Genomic DNA, 16,711 nt, shown 5'->3' on the forward strand with positions numbered 1-16,711 from the left:
ATGACACTGGTATATAAACTGCATTTTATATAGCATATATCATGGACAGAAGTATGTTAAAAAAATAAAAAAAGATAGTTGGGTGTACAAGATCCAGGATAAAAAAGTGCCCAATCCTGGTAGGCACACAGGTTCCTAGACTGATATAAATGACAGTGAAGATTCCTCAAGACACGGAAATATTCCTACAATGGGGCCTAGGCCAGGCCCAGGAGGAGGATGGCCCCCCTCTTGTAGAAGGAAGTAGCAGTCCACAAAAACTGATAGGAGAAAAAAGAGCCATAAAGACAATAGAGTGAACTGTTGAGGATAAGAAAGAAATGATGTATTGTTACTATTGTGCAAGAAGCTCAGAATTTCCAGATAGAAGATATACAAAAAGATTGAGAGAAATTGGAGGAAAGAAATATACTTCCACAAGAAAAACTGTCTGAAGTTTCAAATGCAAAATTGTGTTCAGTATAGACCAAGAAATCTTGGACCTTTTGGAAGAAGAAGCAACTGAGGAAGTGTGAAAATATAATAAAGAACAAAATCTAGAAACTTTTGAAAAGCATAAAAAAAATATGGACATGGGAAAGAGAGATCTGATATGGTGCAGTATTTATGCAAAGACGAAAGCCAAATTAATCAACACAAAAAAAGACAGCCCCAAAGATATTCAAAGAGAAATACAGGCAAAGACATTCCGATATGGAAAATTTCAAAGTAAAAAAAAAAAATCATAAGCAAGGAATGTAGAACAGAAAATTAGTAAAGTAGAAGTTAAAAAAATAGACGAAGTTATGGAGTACTTGCGAAGTGTAGGATTTAGTGTAGAAAGTGTAACACGGGTTATATCACAGCATGAGGGAACGAGTCCCTAAAGCAAGGAGAAGCAGGAGACATCTGAAGAAGAAATATGGGTATGGGAAAGAAAGAGATTTAATATGGTGCAACATTTATGCAAAAGAGAAAGCAAAGCAAATAAATACAAAAAGAGCAGCACCAAAGATATTTGAAGAGAAATACAGGCAAAGGCATCCAGATGTGGAAAATTTTACAATACAAAAAATAAGAAAACAAAGAGGAGAAGTAGGAAAGAGAATTAATAATGGAGAAGTTGAAGAAGTAGAAACTGAAGTTATGGATTACCTGCGAAGTGAAGGATTTAGTGTAGATATTTTAACTCCGGTAACATCACAGCAGGATAGACCAATGGATACCCAAATTAAGGATAAACCAGTGGGGCTGGAAACATCTGATCAGTTGCCATATGAAGATATTTTGGAGCCTTCCGTAGGAAACCAGTACAAATGTTCAGTAACTGAACGGCAAGGGAAGGAACAGGAAACTGTGGCAACTCTGACCCAGTCAATGTTGTGGAGTGATAGGCCAGTGAGTTCCCATATGAAAGAGCAATGGATGGCACAGGAAGATAGTCTGGAACTTTCTATAGAATGCCCACAGGAAATGGAGAATAAATAATGTGCTCTCAGTTTAGAAGACAATGATCTAGGAGAAGAGCTACTTGATTTAATAGAGATGGACAGACATATTAAGATCAATGAAAAAAATAGACTTCAGAATGTCAATAAAATCCAAAATGTTAGAAGTTTAATAAAAAGAAATGAGCACAGTAATTAGGACTCTCCATAGAGATTCATATGATATAACAGAAGTAAATAGGATATATTACTGTGCAGCTAAATTAATAACTGATAGTGTTACCACAAGAACACAGGATAGTAATAGAAAGGAAGGGGAGAAACTGAATGTAGTCATGGAAGTATCGAATAGAGAAAACTGTAAAGCAATTAAGAAGTGTCACTGTTAAAGAGTATAAAAGAGGGAACAGATAAACAAAAATACTCAAAGATAGACATGATAAAAGTAACATGCAGTATTATAATAGATCATGATCCATCATGCACTATCACAAATAAACTAAAAGTAGCACAGACAGAAAAACTTAGAAGATATGTAGATAAAGGAAAAGTACAAAATAAGCAATTTATTGATAACTCAAAGTTTTATAAAGAATTGGGAAACAAGGCAAATGTAAATGAAACACCACCAAAAAAGAAACAGATACATTTTGAAGATCCTAGGGTGGCCATGGTGGGTACAGCAGTTAGCTTTATCGCCTCACAACAAGAAGTTCTCCAGCTCGATGCTTGGCTAGAGTGCCTTCTGTGCAGAGTCTGCATGTCCTCCCTGCTGCTTTCCATCCTGATGTGTTTCTTTGTAATAAAGTATATAAACAAATGACCCCACCTGTTCATTTTTAATGGGAAACAAGACGAGCGACATGGTGTCAGAATGGGATCCAGAAATCCAGATTCACGACCGAGAAGGCACTCAGTTAATGGTGGAGGAGTATAGAGGAATGGATCATCCATACTGCATGTATAACTCACAAAAACAGGTCAGAAATGTATTTCAGGTATCAAAGTTTACTTAAATGATTTCTTATTTACAAAATATAAAACAAAGCACTTAGAACACTCTAAACAAATTTCTAAGTAAACGAAATGTCCAAAACTGCAACATATTGATAAAAATAACTATGGAAAATGTTTGAAATGAAGTCAGAATCACACAAAATAAATAAAATAAGGAAAACTACCACATTTTTTCACTATGTGCTACATTTTCACATTAATTAAAGCTGTTCAAGATATCTGAAGTATACAAAGTGTTTGCATGTTTCTGCAGTATTACAGCACAGTTATTTCACAAAATACAACCATTTCAAAGCATATTTTGCAAAGTACAGTATTTTGAAGAGTTCATTGTACATTTAACTATTATTACAAGTATAATACCATATAATTACAAGGGCCATTTTTTCAGTGTGTTTTGGGCTTACTTTGTTGGCATGGTTAAAGGATTTTGTAGGCCAGCTCCACTTGTCTTTGACCATATTATAGAGAATTGGAAAGTGTTTGAGCAAAAGTGCAGTATTTTCATACAAACTGCATTTTCTGACAAAGATGACTGTACAACGGCATTTATTCTGCTTAATTTAGCTGGTTCAGAAGACATAGAAAGAGAGAGTTCATTTGTGTATGCACCTGCTGTGTTTGCAGGAGAGGGGGAAACTGTCATATAGTGGTACTAACTGAATCAAGGGAAGACCCCGAGGGCTTAAAACATAAATTTAGAGAAGCGTGTAACCCCCAAACAAATATTACAATAGAAAGGGACTTATTTTACACAAGAGATCAAAAGCCTGGGGAAACTTTTGCAGCATATATAACTGACTTAAGAAACAAAGCTAAAATGTGCAGATTTGGTGATTTAAAGGATGAATTGATAAAAGACAGACTTGTGTGTGGTATTAAAGATGATGCTGTGAGAAGGATTTTGCTTTGTGACCGTGATTTAACTTTGAATAAGGCCATTGAGATTTGTCAAACATATTTATGCTCACAGAAAAGCACACAAATATGCTTACACAATGCATATTTCCAGTATCTTTCTAAATCTCATTTTCATAGTATGCATCATGTGATTAAAAGAAACAGGCCCAGGCACATGGCAGCAACTATAAGTCCTGCAACAGTTACTGGGAAACCCCTTGCCTTTCTAGCAAACTTCAGAGTGCACAGTCCGTGAAGCGCAAGAGTAAGTCAGCAAACTCAAAGAATGTTCCTCTACCCAGTTTCATATTCAACTGTCGTAACTGTGGTGCAAAACATGAACCCAAAAGAGAAAAGTGCTTAGCTTTTGCTCAGCAATGCCACAAATGCAATAAGTGGAATAATTTCGAAAGGTTTTGTAAATCAAACAAGCAATATTCTTTTATTAAAAGAGAACATTCAAAGAGACAAGTTGATCAGTTAGAAAGCTGTGACCCTACATTTTATGTTGATAGTGTGTATGTGCATAATAAAGCAGTCAATGCAGTAGATTTATGGGCAAAGTATGAAATATGTTGTACTGTTCGGATAAATGGAATACCCATAAAGCTCAAAGCTGACACAGGTTCAAAGTGCAATGTTATGTCTGCGGAAACATTTGCTAGAGTATGTGCTGGTGAGAAGCTTGATTTGGCAATGTATGCAAAGCTTGTTGCTTATGGTGTTGAAGAAATTCAAACTGATGGTTCAGTAGTGCTTTCATGTTACTCTGCTGGGAACAACTATGACTTGCAATTTTATGTGGTCAAAAGGCACGTCCAGTCATTATTAGGCCTTAGAGACAGTTTGAAAATGGAATTGCTTTCATTTCATAAGGAAGTCTGCCATTTTAGCTTGAAAGAACACTGTTCTAACTTCGCTCAGTCTATTATTTTCTACCTATACTGATCTTTTCACAGACAAACTAGGCAAACTTCAAGTTGTGTAATTCATGAAGTTAGACCCCGGAGTCAGTCCAGTTGTCAGACAAGCCCGGAAAGTTCCAGTAGCAATGCAGAAGAGTCAAAGCCCAGCTTGATAAAGTGGTGCAGCAAGGTGTAATTTGTCCAGTTGATGAAACTCCTAGATGGGGTATCTTCCATGGTCGTGGCTCATAAGAAAAGCTCAAATTATATCAGAATATGTATTGACCAACGAGATTTGAACAAGGCACTGAAAAGACTTCATCATCCAATGTGTACATTCGAAGACGTCACTGGCCTTATGCCAAATGCCACTGTTTTTTCTCTTAGATGCAAAGAGTTCACTTTGGCAAATTTTGCTTGACAACAAATGTTCATTGCTAACCATTTTTAGTACTCCTTTTGACAGGTGCAGATTTTTGAGAATGCATTTGGGGTAAATTCTGCCAGTGAAGTCTTCCAGTGTGCAATGGAGCAAATTTTTTCTGGGTATCCATGTGCAATTATAGTAGATGATATTCTAGTAGGAGGTAATGGTGAAGCCAAACATGACAGAAACCTCAAGGAAGTTCTGGAAAGAGCACGTGAAGTGAAATCTTAGGCTGAATCCTCAGAAGTGCGCATTCAGGCTACTAGAAGTTACTGATGTTGGTCATTTATTTACCAGTTTAGGCTTATGACCATATCCTTCAAAGCAGACTGCTATTCTCGAGATGCCAGCTCCAGACAATGTTCATAGGTTCATAAGTGTGTACTAGCCTAATGGCTCTGGAGCCTTTACAAGCCTAGCCCAAAAAAATTGCCCAGGCACCGTGCCACCTGATATTAGTTCCCATTGCCCCTATCCAGTAGGGCAACTGGAGTGATCCCTGGGCTGAACTTTCTTACCCATCCACTCGTCAAGATTTCTTTTGAATTGGGCCAGTGAGGTGTTGTGCTTGCATGAATGGGAAGCTTATTCCAGAGTATGGGCAGTCTTTGGGAAATGAACCTGTCCCTCCAGCATGCTCTATTAATTGAGGTAATGAGCTTGTGATCTCTGGAGTGTGTGGCACTGGGGGATTGGGATTTCTTTAGGTGTAGCATTTCAAGTAGGACTGGGTTGGACATGGCTTTGTAGGTCAAGCAGAGATCACCTCTAAGTAGACGATAAGAGACTGAGAGCAGCTGACGTTTCTTGAGTCTGTCAATGTAGGGCATGTGTTTAAGACCTAGGATCTTTTTTGTGAGGTACTTTTGTGGCCTCTCCAGCTGTTGTAGCTGTCTGGTTTGGTACATGCTAAATGGGGCGTTGTATTTGATGATTGGTCTAATGAGGGATGAGAAGAGAGAGGAGATGATGACCTCTTTCTTCCTGGATACGAAACCTTTGGCTTTAAGATGTGTCACGTAGGACTTTCTGACCACAGTGGCATTGTAGTGGTCGAAGGTGAGGTGGCGAGGTGGCTGTTGACCTGGGTGCCCAGATCTCTTATGGCCCCTTCAGTGTTCAGTGGGCTCCCATCAACGTGGTAGTTCATGGAACTGAGTTTTTTTCCAAATGGGATGATGATGCATTTTTGGCGTTAAGCTTCAGGCTATGGTTCCGACACCAGTCATTGTTCTCAGAGAGACCCTTTTTAGGATGCCTGCATCACTTGGGGAGTTGCTAATGATTCCTAGCTTGCAGTCATCAGCGAACTTGGTCAGCCAGAGTCCTTCTGTGTTGGCCGGGACTTCTGAGAAGTAGGTGCCAAACAGGAGAGGGCTCAGGACAGAGCCCTGTGGAACTCCACTCATGATTGGTCAATAGTCTGATTTGGAATCTAAAAATTTCACTCTGTGGGTCCTGTCTGTGAGCCAGTTTGCAACCCACCTAGTGATGTAAGGGTTGATGCCTAGTTTGCTGAGTTTATCAATGATACCCGAGTGGGGAATGGTATCAAAGGCCTTGGACAGGTCGAGGTAGGCTGTATGCACTGTCTTACCCTCATCCACAGCCTTGGTGACTGCCTCAAAGAAGTCAACCAGGTTCAGCAGGCAGGATCTCCCTTTGACAAAGCCAAACTGTGTGGGGTCAAGTGTTTGGAAAATGCCTATATCTTTGTTAAGCAGGTCCGTAATGATGCTCTCCTTAGCTTTGCATACCAGACTGGTCAGGCTAATGTGGCAATAGTTATCAGGGTCTGTAGTTGCTCCCCCTTTATGGAGCGGGATGACTGTAGCAGTGCACCATTCGTTAGGGACATAGCCTGAGGTAAAGCTGTGATTGAACAGGGCAAACAGATGTGGTGCCAGTTCATTTTGTAGCCCATGTAGGGCGCAGACAGGGATATTATCAGGTCCCATGGATGCTGTATTCTTGGCTTTGGACAATGCAGCTTTTACCTGTGCCACAGAAATGGTGGGTACCAGGCTTTTTTCCGCTTTTGTGATAGCGCCCTTGGTGGGCGGAGAGGGGTAAAGTTGGCACTGAAGCTTTCGGTCAGTATGTTGGCTATATCTGTTGGCTCGATATAGGAGGTGCCATTATGCAGTAAGTCAGAGCAAATCTGGGTTTTGCCTTGCAGGTTTTTGATATAGCTATAGAAGACTTTGTGGTTGTTTTTGTTGTCGGCCACAATTCATAGTTGGCTTTAGAGGATTTGATAAGGCATCTCAGCCTTTTGTTGAGACTGATAAAAATGAGGTTTTCCAGTCTTGTGACTTTATTTTTTTCTGCAACAGTTTCTTCCTCCTATTGTAGAGTTTATTGATGGCTGGGGACCACCAGATCGGCTTCCTTTTTTTGGAGGAGAGCGTCTTGGTTCTATTTGGTATGGCAAGTTCCATGCACTTGTGTACGTGCATGTACAGTGCATTGGTGTATGATTCTGCAGTTGTGCAGCTATTTTCCATTGGCACAGATGCCGAGAAGTTAGCCACCTCTGTTTTTAGGAGCCCAAAGTCGGCTTTAGAGAAGTTTTTCAGGGTGGTCAACTTAGCAGGGGGTGTAGGTGAGATGGAGATTTCCAAGGTGATCAGTTTGTGGTTGGATATGACCAAGAAGAATTGACTATAGGGGTGGAGCAATGGTCTCCCATGTTGGTAATGACCAGGTTGAGGATGTTGCTTCCTCTAGTGGGGATCAGAATGAGCTGGTCCAGGGCATTGGAATTAATAAATTCCAGAAAGCATTGAGCCTGTACATTGGTACTTGAATAGTTTTCCCAGTTGATATAAGGGTAGTTGAAGTCACTCAGTATGAGAGTATTGGGTTGGACCTGGATAGACTCCAGGGTGCTTAGAAACCTGGAGTGAGAGTCTAGAGACATGTTTGGGGTTCTGTAGCAGGCTATGACTTGTATCACCGTCTTACCTAGTGTTAGTTATACCTGAAGTATCTCTGATGCATTATGCTGGGCTACCAGTCTTGAGATTTGCATATCCTTTAAGAATATGGAGACACCAACACCTTTGGAGCTTCCGGACGTATTCTGGGCCGAAAGGTATGGAATGAGTTATAGCCTGGGAGTGCAGGGGGTGCTTTCTGTCTCTTTTAAACCAGGTCTCCATTACAGCACAGATATCTACATTCTCCATTTTGAGGAGAGCTTCGAGTGAGTGCATCTTGAGGTTTAGACTGCTAGCATTGAGCAGCATGACCCTCAGATTGCATTTGTTTGTAGCTGTTACTGTCGAGTTTTGGTCTTTGGAACACTGCCTAAAAAAGGCACTATAGGGGTAGCAAGAGCCTTAGCCAGTACCCAGAATCCCAGGGGTGGCAGATTCAGGCCATGTCTGGCAAAGCATCGTGGTTTGTCGATCATGTCGTCCCAGGAAGACAGATACTGGATCCTCTTAGAATGACACCAGAAACTTAGCCAATTGTTGAAGTCAATCATTTTCTGCTCGTCCTATGGTATCATTCTATCATTCAAATCTCGTGGATCAAAGTCCTAAAACATTTCCTTGGTGTGGTTAACTACCTGGGTAAGTTCATTCCAGACTTAAGCCAACTTTCAGCGCCGCATAGAGAGATGACACACAGAGATGTATCCCAGTCATGGTTAGAACACTACCAAAGAGCATTCGATGTCCTGAAACAGAGGATTGCCAGTATACCAACTCTCCAATACTATGGTGTTCACAGACCAGTTACTCTTTCTTGTGATGCTTTGAAGTTTGGTCTTGGTGCAGTCATTCTTCAAGAGGGTGGACCAGTAGCTTATGCGGCCAGAATTGTAACCCACATTGAAATGTAGTATGCGCAGATTGAGAAGGAACTCTTGGCAATTGTGTGTGCATGTTCGAAATTCCATGATTATATTTATGGTAGACCTATCCAGATTGAAACAGATCACCAGCCTGTAGTCACTATTTTGAGAAAGCCTATGCATACAGCTCCTGCCAGATTGCAATGCATGATTTTGAAATTGCAAAAGTATAATTTCAGTTTTATCTACACAAAAGGTAAATTTCTTTATCTTGCTGATACTTTATCCAGATCGCCCAGAAATACCACTGAACAGCATGAGAATGAGAAACTTGATTTTGAAGTCATGGAAGTGAGAAATTTTTCTTCCACGTTTCTTGATGAGCTTAGAAGTCATACAGCCTCAGATCCAATATTTCAGAAGCTTAACCGCTTTATCTGTTGAGGTTGGCCTTCAAAGCAATCTTGCTTATCAGTAGAAGTGCAACCTTATTTTCCTTACAGAGATGAGATTTTGTTTGACAGTGGTATTCTCATGAAAGGTCCAAAAGTGATTGTTCTAAAATCCTTACAACTAGACTATATTATCATCTTGCATTGTGGCCACCCAGGAACAGATTCTACCAAAAGAAGGATGAGAGGACTAGTATTTTGGCCTTCTGTGTCAAAGGACATTGAAAGAGTACTTTCATATTGTTCTGTATGTAGTAGTACAAAGCCACATCAACAGAAAGAACTACTTCAGCTAAACAAGATTCCTGGACTACTGTGGTCAAGTCCACACAAAATTATTTCTGACAATGGTACACAGTTTACAAACCAGCAGTTCAAAAGATTTGCTGATGAGTGGGACTTTATTCATGTCATGAGCAGCCTTGAGTGCCCGCAGTCAAATGGTTTGGCAGAACATGTGGTTTGAAGTGCGAAACAATTAATTATTAAAGAAGTCAAAACAAGACAATAGTGATGTTTTCTTGAATCTCAGATGTGTCCCTGATAATAAACATCTTGATTCACCTGCACAGAGACTTCTGTTGAGACAAACCAGAACCACACTACCAATTAGTAGTTTGTTATTGGTTCCATGTGTCAAGGAACAACAAATCAGTGAAAGCCAATCTGTTAAAGAAGTGCTTATTCCAGAAGTCCTATTATAGGATCAGCAAACCGCTCAGTCCATTACGAGAAGGGGAGATAGTGAGAATGCAGAAGTCTAAAGATTTCAGTCAGATTGGTGCCATGAAAAGTGTGTGTCCAGAGCCGAGATTGTACATTGTGGAATCACAAAGAGCAGAATTTAGGCAGAATCAGAAACGTTTGATCCCAGTGTCTGATCCTGAATTGCAGTATTATACCTGCAAGATAGACTCTGTATCTCAGAATGAGTTATCCAGTGTTCCAGTTCCAGAGGATGTTTCAGTAAATATCCCTTTTCCGGGGAAGAATCCTGAAACTCCTGAAGCAAGTTGTTCACCAATGACAGTCCCTGTTGATAAACCCAGTTCTGATTGCTATATCACTACATCAGGTCGCATTTCCAGACCATGTTCAAGATACATGGCAACTTGGACATGAATGTTGTGTTTATTTCTTTTTTGTGTGTACCATTGCTTATTTCTTTTCAAACGTCAGTATATTGTGGACAATTTGTTAAATAGGGAGGATGTAGATCAATATGTATGTATACCTTTAAGAAGCTGTCTAGGTGCTTGCACAAGTGCATAAATACTGAGCACATGCAAGCTTGACTGTCATTTTGTAGTAAGCAATTGAGATGTAACCATGTATGTCTGTGTAGTCTGTCAATTAGTTCATTTATATTTTGTACTGCTGCTGTCCGTCCTAATGTGTTTCTTTGTAATAAAGCATATAAATGAACTGCCTCGACTGTTCATCTTTAATGGGAAACAAGACAAGCAACAGCAAGGAATATTTTAGAAAACTCTAATACTGAAAACAGGACATTTAGGAATAAAGTCCAAGCTATAAACCAATTTGCTCCTCCTGCCCTAACTTACAGTTTTGGAGTGACTGACTGGCCCCAAAAGGTGTTAGGTTGGACAGGAAAACAGGAAGGATGATTCATACTCATCAAATGATTTATAGAAATCAGAGCATACCAAGACTGTATATTCCCCATCCTGAAGAAGATATGGGCCTCCTCGAAATTGATTACATGTATAGAACTGCAGTCGTGGGACATGGGACTGCATACATATCTGTTGACCTAACAAGACCCAAACTTAGTGAAAGTTTTGAAACATGAGGAGAATTAGTCTAAGATGGCTTTCCTGCCTAGTTTAGCAGAAGCATATCGGCATCAAGCGGGAAAGGAAATCAAACCAGAAGCATATAAAAATCAGGCAGCACCTGAATGTGCTAAAAAAACAAAAGAAGAATATAAGGTGAAGGATCAGACAAAAAGACAAGAAATGTGGAAGATGCATAAAATGTAGTTGCAAGTGTAGGCAACTCTCTTGGAACAACCTCTTGTCGATCAGGATCGAATGTAGGAATGGTTAAGGAGAGGTGAATTTAAACCAAATGATCAAAGGTTAATATTGGCGCCCTAGGATAGTGGTCGACCTACATGTTGGTTTACAAAGTCCAGTGAACATGTGGGAGAAACAGACAAATGTAGGTCTTGTAAAATAGAATTGGAAACAGTTGCACATCTTGTTGCTGGTTGTGATATACTATGGCAGAAGGACTGTATACTGAAAAGCATAATAATGTGACAAGACTGTTGCATTGGGGATTGTGCAAACATAATATTGAAGAAGCTGAAAAACAGTGGAAACATGAGCCACAAAATATTATACAAAATGATGTTTATATCACATGGGATCATTTTTGCCAACAGTTCAAAAAATAGATGCGAGAAGACCAGATAATAGTAGTCCATGAAAAGAAGACAAAAGTAGCATTGATCATTGAAATTGCTACACCCATTGACTACAGTTTTGTATGTTCAGAGAGACACAAAGTCATAGAATGCTAGGATCTGCAAGCAGAAATGAGGGCAGTGTGGAAGAAGGATACACAAACAGTTCTAATAGTAGTAGGAGCAGTTGGTCTTATAAAAAAGAATTTATAATCGTACTTTGATATGCTACTGATACATGTAAATCAGTACGAATTGCAGGAGTCATTACTGGGCACATTGTGGGTGCTGTGAAGAGCACTTCTGGCTAACATCAAAGATTGAAACAATACTAATTTTTATGAACTTTAATCATACTCTAACTTGGGAATGGGGTCCATTCCCATCGTGGTATTAGAAACCCAAAAGACTTAGGGAAATTAAAAAATAGAAAAAGGAATTATTCCCAACTTTTAAGGTCCTAAAGAGATTGAGACTGAGGTGAGTACCAACTCGGGGAATCACTCTTTTTGTTGATAATTTATGGTTATTCCTGCTTAACAGTGTCATTTTGTGTGGTATGCAGACAGAGTTTTACCAAATTATCCAATGTGAATCCCTTAGTGTGTGATTTTATTTTATTTTTTTTATTTTAGCTGCATTAGTTGTATAACCCCTTACTTACAGTGACGGTGAAAGGAAAGCAGGTATATGCAGTTCTCAAGCGTATCTTTAAACTAGTATAATTGGCTAAAATAAATGGCAGCGGTCATGTGGCATTGTTTTCTATCAATGAATATATGAACTCAACATTCTCTGCAGTCATTTTATTTTTTTAAAGTAACAGTGCATCTGATCTTTGATATTAGTAAATGCATCACATTTTAGACAGGTGTGCTTTCAACGTGGTGCTCATTTTTAATTCTGTTATATCAGATTGTTTACCACTTGTGTCCGCTTATCCGCTTACTTTTGGAGGCATTGTATTTCATTGAAGTAAAACTGTAATTGTTCCTCCAGACAAAGTCATAACCAGAATTTAACTGAGAAATGAAGCTTTAAGAAATCTAAAAGGTCAAAGAATTATTGGAGGAAGTAACATAGGTTCATAGGTAGATACTGGGCTATCTGCCCAAAGGCATATATTAGCCCAGCCACATTGTGCGGTATTCACCACCCCTTTGGTTAGTTCCCTAGGCCCTTGATCTAGCAGCTAGTACCCTTGGCCCCTATCTAGTAGAGCTGTTGGTATGATCCCTGGTGTGAACTTTGTTACCCATCCACTCGTCAAGGTTCCTCTTGAAGAGTGATAGTGAGGGGCTCTGTCTTATGTAGATTGGGACCTTGTTCCATAGTAAGGGAAGTCTTTGCGAAGGGAATCTATCCCTCCAGCATGTTCTATTCATTGTTGTGCTGAGGTTTATAGCTCTAGAGTGTGTAGCTCGAGTGGATTTGGTTTTGCTAAGATGGAGCATGTTCAACAGTTCTGGGTTGGACATGGCTCTGTATGTTAGACACAGATCGCCTCTGAGAAGGCGGTATGCAACAGAGAAAAGCCTTAGTCTTTTCAATCATGCTGCATAGGGCAACTGTTTGAGGCCAGTAATCCTCTTAGTGAGGTACCTCTGTGGTCTCTCCAGCTGCTGGAGATGCCTAGCCAGGTACATTCCAATTGGTGCATTGTACTCAATAATGGGTCTGATGAGGGAAGTGTAGAGGGGCACCACTACATCCTTAGATCTTGATGCGAACCCTTTCGTGATCATATGGGTCACATAGAAGGATTTTCTAACCACTTTGGCAACATGGTTATCAAAGGAAAGCTGACTATCTACTTGGGTCCCTAGATCCCTTATTACTACTTCAGATTTCAGGGGGCTATCTCCTATGTGATACTTCGTGGGTACTCTGTTTTTTCCAAAGGGGATTACTACGCATTTTTTAGCATTTAGCTTGAGACCATGACTTTGACACCATGCATCAGTCTCGTTAAGGCCCTTCTGGAGGATATCCATGTCGGCCGGAGACTCTGTTATAGCACCCAGTTTGCAGTCGTCTGCAAACTTGGTCAGCAACAGCCCTTCAGTGCTTGCCTGTACTTCTGAGAAGTATATGCCAAACAGGAGGGGCCCCAGGACAGAGCCCTGAGGCACACCGCTCATTACTGGTCTGGATTCGGACATAGATCCCGCTCTTCTTACTTTGTGGGATCTGTCTGAGAGCCAGTTTGCGATCCATCTTGTGACGTAAGGGTTTATCCCCAGGTTGGTGAGTTTATCAATAATACCCGAATGGGGAATGGTGTCAAATGCTTTACCAAGGTCAAGGTAAGCCGTGTGTACCTCCTTTCCCTTATCCATAGCCTGAGTAACTGTCTCAAAGAAATCCACCAGGTTCAGGAGACATGATCTGCCCTTGACGAAGCCGAACTGTGTGGGGTCAAGTGTTTGGAGGTTCCCAATCTCTCCATTTATGAGTTCCATAATGATTTGTAACACATTGTTTTTTCCTCCCACCAATGGATACCATCCCCACATGACTATTTCCTTTTGGCTAGTGACTACTGATTTGTTTAATCTTGAGACCACAGGTTATTCTGGGGCACAAAAATCATACATTTTATGAGAAGATATCAGACTGAGCTCTACTGCTAAAGATCACTAGTGTGTATGCACTGACCTAATTATTTCACTCTATTTAGAGACCATTTCAGATTCCATACCTTGCTGTTATCCCTGTCTGTAAACTGGTTTTAAGTTTTAGTACTACATGATCCTGGTGTCATTTAACAGTAAGCAGCACAAATTTAAGGGATAGTAACACGATATCCTTGTATTTGTTTTTCCTCAGCTTCCAGGCAGAAAGATGGCAGCCATGTCCGATTATTCTACTCTTGCACCAGTGGAAGATTCCTCGCAGCAGTTCCTTAGACAGAGTCTTGAGAGACTTTACACCATCCATCTCCTCGACCCACAAGGAGCACAAGAATTGCTTGACTTCACCATTCGGTAAGGGTTAACAACTGATTTGTTGTTTCTTTGTCCTTCAAAGTACAATTGTCATCATTTAGAAAAATTATTTATAAAAATAGACTGATTTTGGAGGCTGTCTGTTGTAGATGTGTGGGAATTCTTCTGATATCTGTAGCCTGGCAAATTTCTGAATTTTCTCTGGTCCCCTGTCCCCTTGTATTCAAGGGTATACAAACCTCTTAACTGGTACCTGGCATGTCACCATATGCCAGCTTTGGAGAGCCCAATCATCCTGAACTGTTTGTTTTTTCTTTTTTTTTTCCAGTTGTGCAGTTCATATTGTACTCAAGAAACTTCCTGTGTTCAGTGTCTAAAATGCTAAAACCTTCTAAGTGTCATCACCCCCCCCACAATCCACCCAGTATCAATACCGTACTTCCTCTGGGAGAAGAGACAGTACATTCTTTCCACAGGCAGGGCGAGAGCCATGAGTCTGTTTGTTTCATGACCGGCGCAAGAACTTATCATCCTATTTGTTCCACCTTGGAGGTGGGGAAGACGAGAGCTGGTAGCCCATTTTTCACATGAGGACCATGAGGCTCTCTCCCCACTGAATTTACTCCCTCCTGGACTGGCAGTATCCATTTAAGCTAGTGCCAAGAAAGCTTTCTGCATATTGTCTTCTCATGTGCCCAGGATTGCCCACAGTGGCATCTTTCCCTCAGTCCCCAAAGTAAGGAGAAGCAGGAAGATCAGGAGACATCTGAAGAAGAAATATGGACATGGGAATGAAAACGTTGTTTAATATGGTGTAATATCTATGGAAAGGAGAAAGCAAAACTAATCAAAACAAAAAGAGCAGCACCAAAGATATTTGAAGAGAAGTACAGGCAAAGGAATCCAGACATGGAAAGCTTTACCATACAAAAAAAAATAAGGAAAAGTAGAAAAAGAGATCAGTAATGGAGTCGTTAAATAGAAACTGAGGTCATAAAGTACCTCCAAAGTGAAAGATTCAGTGTACAAATCTAACTCATTAAGCAGCACAACAGGACAGAGCAATGGAACTCCAAATTAGGGGGGAATCAGTGGAATGGGAAGTCATTGGTCAGGTGCCATAGGAAGATATTTTGGAGCCTTTTACAGAAAACCAGTATAAACATCCACTTGAAGCTGTACAGCAAGGGAAGGAACAGGAAACTGTGGAAACTCTGACGTAGTTAATGTTGAGGAGTGATAGGCCAGTGAGTTCTCATATGACAGAGCAATGGAGGGCACAGGATGAAATTTAAGAGAATGTGCCACGGGAAGATGTAATAGAACATTCTACAGAATGCCCAGAGGAAATGGAAAACAAAAAAATGTGCCCTCAGTGTAGAAGAAACAGAGCTAAGAGAAGAGTTGCTTGACTTAATAGAGATAGACGTATTAAGATCAATGAAAGAAATAGACTGCATTAGGTCAATAAAATCCAAAAAGTCAGAAGTTTGATAAAACAAATCAACACAGTAATTAGAACTGTCCACAGAGATTAATGCGCTATAACAGAAGTAAACAGGCTATATTACTGTGCAGCTAAATTAATAACTGATAAAGTTCTACCAAAAGAACAGAAAGTAGTGAAGGAGAGAAAGGGGAGAAATCGAATAGAGAAAACTATAAAGCAACTAAGACAAGAAGTATCACTATTAGAAGAGTATAGAAGGGGGAACAGATCAACAAAAATACTCAGAAAGATAGACATGATAAAAGCAATGTGGCGGATTAGAACACATTAGGTTCTATCATGCACTAACCCATATAAACTAAAAATCTCAGCACAGGTGGAAAAACTTACAAGATATGTAGACAAATATAAAGGAAAAGTACAAAATAAGCACTTTATTGATGACCCAAAAAAGTTTTACAGAGAATTGGGAAATAAGGTAAAAGGAATTGAAAGACCACCAAAAAAAAGAAATTAATTTTGGTGAAGTATCTATGAAGATCCTGTGGAATATAACAAAGATGCTAAATGGATAGAAGAAGTAAAATAAAGAATAAGAAGTTTAAAGGTACAGGATAGGAAATGGGATGAATTAACAACCAGAGAGATTGAAACAAAGTTAAGAAAAGCCTCTACTGGAAAATCCCAGACCCAGATGCAGTACCTAACTTCCGGTTAAAAGTATTAACATCTTTGCACGAAGATTTGGCCATGAGTAAGAATTATTTATATGCGCACCCCAAACAGACACCCAGTCTGGCTAACAACAGGAAAAATAATGCTCCTACTTAAGAGTGAACCTGCAAGCTACCTAAAAATTATAGCCCAATAACTTGCCTTCCGACGACATATAAACTTTACACTGGAATTGATGCTGACAGAGTTTATAGTCATTTAAAAGAAAACTCAA

At 39.9% G+C, this 16,711-nt stretch overlaps 1 protein-coding gene across 2 annotated transcripts in view; it reads left to right on the top strand.

Moving 5' to 3' along the window:
* The window catches only part of INTS4 (integrator complex subunit 4), a 1,189,969-nt gene that overhangs the window by 811,219 nt on the left and 362,039 nt on the right, over positions 1–16,711 (top strand). For both annotated transcript variants that reach the window (XM_044073339.1, XM_044073340.1), the window contains exon 15: positions 14,194–14,351. In XM_044073339.1, the coding sequence (XP_043929274.1) occupies positions 14,194–14,351 (158 nt within the window). The remainder of the gene's footprint in view (positions 1–14,193; positions 14,352–16,711) is intronic.

This window comes from Protopterus annectens, chromosome 5.part1 (assembly GCF_019279795.1).
Source record: "Protopterus annectens isolate FY-2018-M chromosome 5.part1, PAN1.0, whole genome shotgun sequence".
Classification (NCBI taxonomy): Eukaryota; Metazoa; Chordata; order Ceratodontiformes; family Protopteridae; genus Protopterus; species Protopterus annectens.